The sequence below is a fragment of the Salmo salar genome, chromosome ssa01, assembly GCF_905237065.1.
Source record: "Salmo salar chromosome ssa01, Ssal_v3.1, whole genome shotgun sequence".
NCBI lineage: Eukaryota > Metazoa > Chordata > Actinopteri > Salmoniformes > Salmonidae > Salmo > Salmo salar.
In genome coordinates, this window is record NC_059442.1 from 135,136,178 (window position 1) to 135,143,081 (window position 6,904).

The following is a 6,904-nucleotide window of genomic DNA, read 5'->3' on the forward strand; positions in this document are numbered from 1 at the left end:
AAAGAAATAAACTTAATGTCCTGAATACAAAGCGTTATGTTTGGGGCAAATCTAACACAACACATCACTGAGTACCACTCTTCATATTTTCAAGCATGGTGGTGGTTGCATGATGTTATGGGTATGCTTGTCACCAAGACGACATTGAATGTTCCTGAGTGGCCTAGTTACAGTTTTGACTTAAATCTGCTTGAAAATCTATGGCCAGACTTGAAATGGCTGTCAAGCAATGATCAACAATCAACTTGACAAAGCTTGCAGAATTTTTAAATGAATAATGGGCAAATATCATACAATCCAGGTGTGCAAAGCTCTTAAAAACATACCCCAAAAGACTCACAGCTGTAATTGCCGCGAAAGGTGCTTCTACAAAGTATTGACTCAGAGGAGTGAATACTTACTGTATGTAAATGAGATATTTCTATATTTCATTTTCAATACATTTTAAAACATTTCAAAAAACATGTTTTCACTTTGTCATTATGGGGTAATGTGTGTAGATGGGTAGATTGTAGATTGAATTCTGACTGTAACACAACAAAATGTGGAATAAATCAAGGGGTATGAATACTTTCTGAAGGCACTGTGCATAATTCAGTCAGACACCTCAGAAATGACAGATGACAGGAGGCGAGGCTTTGCAACATTAACTATAAATAGAATAGTTAGAGAGAGCACCATACATCTTCAGGCAAGTGTTGACTTCTCAACAAGACTTCACAACAACAGTTGTTAAAACAAAGGTAAGACAATTGTATACACTTTTTATGCAGCATGTTTCATTCTTGTCTATTAATCAGGTTCCATTTTTTTGTCTGTTATACATGGTAATTCTGATCCATGTGCTATGAATCTGTTATTAATATTGTGTAAAAGTAGTATTTTCTGAAAAGTTCTCTCTCACACAATCTGAAAAACAGCTAAGGGCCACATGACATTTCAGAGTACAGCATGGTTTTTCGAAAGATGATCTGATGAAGCCCTTTTTGCTTTTCAGAGATGAAGCCGTTTCCCTCCCTCCTGGCATTGGGGTTGTGCCTGATGTTCAGCCAGCCAGACCTGTCTACAGAGGAAAGCTTGGGTAGCCCATTCATTCAAAGTTCAGTGGAGGAGGCAAAGAGACTCGTAGATGAAGCTTACAAGTACTCCAGAGAAAAGTGAGTGAACCTGACAGTTGTCTTTGTAGATAGCAGCAATAGTGTCACTATGTGCATTTAGCAAAATTGTCTCACTCAGTCGAACAGATGGATTTGCACTACGGAAGTCTTTCTTATTCCTCTTTATTTCCATTTATTTTACTTTTTGTATTTCCTTTAGAAAATAATGGTTTCATCATTTCAATTTCTCATCATTTCTAATTATTAGGCCATACAGATTTAATGAAATGCTTAACAGATTTTTTTTAAAGTGAGGCTAGAGAGAAAAAATTATAGACCCTCGTGTTAACTTCTTAGTTCAACACTGAGCAACCTAATCAAGAAATTACTAGCCTCTTGAGGGAGCCTAAAATAGGTATAGTTCTGTCACAATCAGAGAGGAAGTTGTGAATCTCTTCAATGGAAGAATTAGGACCGAATGTTTGATATAACCATGCAATTTTTCAGTAAAACTTTTACATTTTTCAGATTTGTATTTTATTTTTGATGAAGGGAAGAGGGGCATCTGTTAAACATTGAATTACGTTTGTATGGCATTAGTACTAAATCTGCCTCTGTACTGCGATTTTATTCAATCTCAGGAGCATGTTTCTGTTCATAACTTCATCTTCTTGTCAGGAGTCTGGAGAGAGTGCGTGGGCAGTCCACCAGGCCCTCAGATGTCCTGCGTCTCCTGAAGCAGCCTGCCAGGGACACACGCTCTGCTGTACGGTCTGCAGACTACCTGGAGAACACCCTGAGACTGATCCATGAGAAAGTCCACAGCACGCACAGGTTGCACAAACGCTCGCTCAACGCAACAGGTCAGTAATACACACCATCATACATACACACACATTCACTCCGTGAGAAATTTAGAATACATATTCACTCAGATATAGGCACACACTGTCGTAATAAGTACACATACAAGTTTTTGTTATCCCTCTCTCTTGTTTCTCAGACCTGCTCACACCAGAGGAGCTAGACACCATTGTCCGGGTAACTGGCTGTGCAGCTCGTGTCAGCAAACCCTCCTGCCACACCACACCCAACGTTAACAAGTACCGCACAGCCACTAGCGTCTGCAACAACCTGTAAGAGCACCAGGGCATGGCGGGTTTAATACTTTCATGCAACAATCTGAAAGCTTTGCACACAGAAGTTGTGTAGGGTGGAATGTAAGGGGAAGTTCACTATGTGTACACTATGTCTGAGGTCGGCTGAGTGAATAGATGTAGCCATATCCCTTGAGTTTCTCAAGTGAAGTTTCTGTGTATTTTCTTCATGCTTATCAGGAAGTACCCTCGTCTTGGAGCTTCAAATACACCCTTCACTCGTTGGCTGCCTGCTCAGTATGACGATGGGGTCTCTCGACCCAGAGGCTGGGAGCGAAACACACGCTTCAACAACTTTATACTCCCTCTGGTATGATGACAAAAAATATAGTTGGAAAAACTGCTACTATGTTACCACAAGTTATGTATGAAGTAACATAATTGTATTTATCCTTCTCCCTCTGCCCTCTTTCTCTCCTTCCCTCCGTGTTTGCAGGTAAGGGAGGTCTCTAACCGTATCCTGGCGACCAATGATGCTGGTGTTAAGTGCGATCGCGAGTTCACACATATGGTCACCCTCTTTGGCCAGTGGAATGACCATGACCTGACGTTCACGCCCTTCTCCCCCAGCATCCGCTCCTATAGCAACGGCCTGGACTGTGACGAGAGCTGTGAACGCTCCGAACCCTGTTTCCCCATCCAGGTCAGTCACAGCTCTCACATCACATCCCACAGCCTTCACTTACAGCATGCACTATGACTATACAGCCATCTCTGTATATCTTGCCATTTTCTATCCATGGTCCATGGATTATTAGGTCTTCAACGTCTGTTATTTCCTCCATGACCAGATTCCTCCCAGAGACCCACGCTTGCCCACTGGCCGAGACAGCTGCATCCCGGTCTTCCGATCAGCGCCCGTGTGCGGCACAGGGGAGTCTGCTTTCAATTTCGGTGGCGTGGCCAACAAGAGGGAGCAGATCAATACCCTTACGGCCTTCCTGGACTTGGGGCAGGTGTACGGCTCTGAGGAGGGGTTGGCGCGTGACCTCCGTGACCTTACCAACGATGGGGGCCTGCTGCGTGTCAACAAAGAGTTCACAGACAATGGCCGTGAACTGCTACCCTTCACGAAAGTGACGGGTAACATGTGTGCCACCCGTCAGAGAGTCACCAACCAAACCAATGCCAAGGAGGTGCCCTGCTTCATTGCAGGTTAGCCTTTTAACTTTGTTTGTCTGAAAAGTAGACCATCTTCTTAATACTAAGTTGCACCCCGTTTTGCATTATTGCAGGTTAGCATTTTAACTCTGTTTGTTTGAGGAGTATAGACCAATGTACAGTATATTTAAGTGAAAGTCTAAAGAACAGAATGAGACCACGGCTCAACATTTTCTTCCAGTAACTTCACATTTTAATTAAAGCAATTCTTTAACCGTCATGTACAATAGCTGCCCAGACACAGACAAACAAGTCATTCTCTGTCTGCCAGGTGATGCCCGTGTGGATGAGAACATAGCCTTAACATCTATTCATACAATGTTCATGCGAGAGCACAACCGTCTGGCCCGTGCCCTGCGTCGCCTCAACCCACAATGGGATGCTGAGACACTCTATCAGGAGGCCCGTAAGATCATGGGTGCCTACACCCAGGTACCACAAATAGACACATATCACTGATACTCAGGGTGGCAGTTCCTTCTCTCCGCTACTCGTCCAGTGTATACTCTCTAACACACACTCTCTTTCCCTCTGCTTCTCATTCTTACACGTAAATATTCTTGAATATTCTCACAGACACAGCTTCCCTATCACATACACATCTACAAATGTGTCTCTCTCACGCTCTTCCTTTCAATCCCTCCTAGGTGTTTGTGTTCCAGCACTACCTGCCGCACATCGTGGGCCCAGACACCATGGCCCGCCAGCTCGGCCGTTACCCTGGCTACGATGAGAAGATTGATCCCAGCATTGCCAACGTGTTTGCTACAGCAGCATACCGCTTTGCCCACCTGGCCATCCAGCCCATGTTGTCCCGCCTGGATAGCAACTACAGGGAAAATGCCAAGTTCCCCAGTGTGCCTCTGTTCAAGGCCTTCTTCACCCCCTGGAGGCTGGTGTTTGAGGGTGAGTGGTGGGAGATAATCATAGGGATGCTATGTAGAACCCTTGCCAATTGTTAACTAATTAACTTTGATGGTAGAAAAGGATAAACATTTAAATATTCAATTCTCTCTCTGTCCTCCTTCAGGTGGTATCGACCCTCTGATCCGAGGTCTGGTGGGTCGGCCTGCTAAGCTGAACACCCAGGATCACATGATGGTGGACGCTCTGAGGGAGAAACTTTTCCAGTTCGTACAACACCTGGCTCTGGACCTGGGCTCCCTCAACATGCAGCGGGGACGTGACCATGGCCTGCCTGGTACACACCTGCCTTATCCCCTCTACAAACTATACTGATACCACAGATAAATACATCTATACCGTTATACTCATATTACAGTTTATCCTTTACGCATGTGAACACCAACTCTAAAATGTCCTTCATCTCTCTCTCTTCCTCAATATAGCTCTATCAATCTGTTCCATGCACTAATTATTTTCTTTCTGTCGCCCAACCTAGGCTACAATGCTTGGCGTAAATTCTGTGGACTCTCAACTCCTAGGAACCAGGCTCAGCTGGCTGTAGTTCTGAACAACAAAGACCTGGCCCGCAGACTGCTGCAGCTCTACGGCACCCCAGCTAACATTGACGTGTGGATGGGGGGCGTGGCTGAACCCTTTGTACGAGGAGGCCGGGTCGGGCCTCTCTTCGCCTGCCTCATAGCTACCCAGTTCCAGAGGATTCGCCAGGGAGACAGGTGTGTGTGTGTCTGTGTGTGCGCGAGCTTGCATATTTGAGTGTGAGTGAGAGGGAGTGGTTGTTTGAGTGTGTGTTTGTCAGTCAGAGTATGCATGTGTGTTTCATGTCCTCATCATGCTTGTTGATCCACAGGCTGTGGTATGAAAACCCAGGCGTCTTTACCTCGGCACAGAGGGCTGCCCTTAGTTGTGCCTCTCTGGCTCGGATCATGTGTGACAACACTGGCATTCTACAAGTCACCAGTAACCCTTTCAAGATCCCCAATCGTGGGACCAACCGTATCATCGACTGCAACCGTATCCCACAATTCAACCTCCAAGCCTGGATTGTGAGACCAACTAAGACCAAACAGCAGGACCAGAACCAGGAGCAGGAACAGGAGCCGGAGCAGTCAGACCAGGATAACAAGGTAATTGGTTCAAAATCAGTTAATAACCCATCCACCCCTCTTTCCAAAAATCACCCTCTTTTTCTGTATTCCTTTCTAGATCCCCCTGAAGTGAGCCCCCCCGGATCCCAGGGGCCCAGCAGCAACGCCATCCAGCAGCCCTCCACCATCTCTGTCCAGCTGGCCGACAACTTTTGTTACTTTTTGTGTTTATTCATTCCGAGGCAAAAATCCAAGGAGTAGCTTAACGTATGAATTGCAATGCATTGATTTGTGCAAAGGAATGCCAAATATTTTATCAAAACGTTTACAAATTATAAAGTAAAGTTATTACTAAACAGAAAGAAAAACTAATGCTGAATTCCTCTATACACACCGCCTCGAAAGTATACATTGGCACTGAACATGTAGGACTACAGTAAATCAGTTAGAAGTTTTAGTTGCACATTTTGTATAATTGTAATTAGTTTATTATCAACAAATTTAACAGTATTAGATTATATTCGTAGCATACGTTCAAGTCAGTTATCATTCGACTTTGTTAAATGAAGCACACTTCCTGAATTGTGTAATGATTTAAATGTGTACTGCACTCCTATTTTCTTTACTGCTTTTTATGATTTATTTAACAAACATTTCATTTGATTGAAATATGTTGAATATGTCTAACTGTATGAATATGTACTGCATCAGAAAATGAAAATAAAAATGAACCTCTAATGTTTGTTTGCAGAACGCCATTGTAGCATAGAATAATAAATTGGAAGTTGCCTGTCACTTGTGCAAATGCATGTACAGATTATTTTTGTAGTAAGTTTTATTGGTTTCTTGCAGTCCTAAACTGAACTGTACACCAATTTACAATCATATCATCAATCATAAATAATTACAAAATAGTGAAATCCTAAACTAGCAAAACACTTTTAATATAATACAATGTAAAATATGCAATATATACAAAACAACAATACTACAAAGACAGGAGCTGTGTTCGAATACCCATACTAACATACTGTATACTACATACTTAATGAGTATATACTACATACTATATACTATTAGATCATTTTAGTATACTGTAAATGAACGGTATCGTTTCAGTAACTAGAGCTTCTCCTGTCTACCGTGAAGTTGATGCTGTTGCTATGATACCTCTTGCTAGCCTGTTTGCAGAACAAATGCGATTTCGGGTGTTTTCATAAATTCAAAGTGCGCTCTCGGCATTCGTAAATCCAGAGTGTTGTCAGATTGTCCATTAGTAAATCCAGAGAGTTGTCAGATTGTCCATTAGTAAATCCAGAGCGTTGTCAGATTGTCCATTAGTAAATCCAGAGCGTTGTCAGATTGTCCATTAGTAAATCCAGAGCTTTGTCAGATTGTCCATTAGTAAATCCAGAGCATTGTCAGATTGTCCATTAGTAAATCCAGAGCTTTGTCAGATTGTCCATTAGTAAATCCA

At 43.0% G+C, this 6,904-nt stretch overlaps 1 protein-coding gene across 1 annotated transcript; it reads left to right on the plus strand.

Annotated features, from left to right (window-relative positions):
• Nucleotides 1-606: 606 nt before the first annotated feature.
• LOC106564853 (eosinophil peroxidase) lies at nucleotides 607-6,165 on the plus strand. The gene is made up of 13 exons (XM_014131319.2): nucleotides 607-743; nucleotides 998-1,157; nucleotides 1,776-1,960; nucleotides 2,101-2,233; nucleotides 2,435-2,564; nucleotides 2,691-2,897; nucleotides 3,046-3,409; nucleotides 3,687-3,847; nucleotides 4,063-4,321; nucleotides 4,446-4,616; nucleotides 4,818-5,055; nucleotides 5,190-5,466; nucleotides 5,546-6,165. Exons 2-13 carry the CDS (start codon nucleotides 1,000-1,002, stop codon nucleotides 5,558-5,560), a joined length of 2,298 nt encoding a protein of 765 aa, XP_013986794.1. The 5' UTR covers nucleotides 607-743; nucleotides 998-999; the 3' UTR covers nucleotides 5,561-6,165.
• The last annotated feature ends 739 nt before the right edge of the window (nucleotides 6,166-6,904 follow it).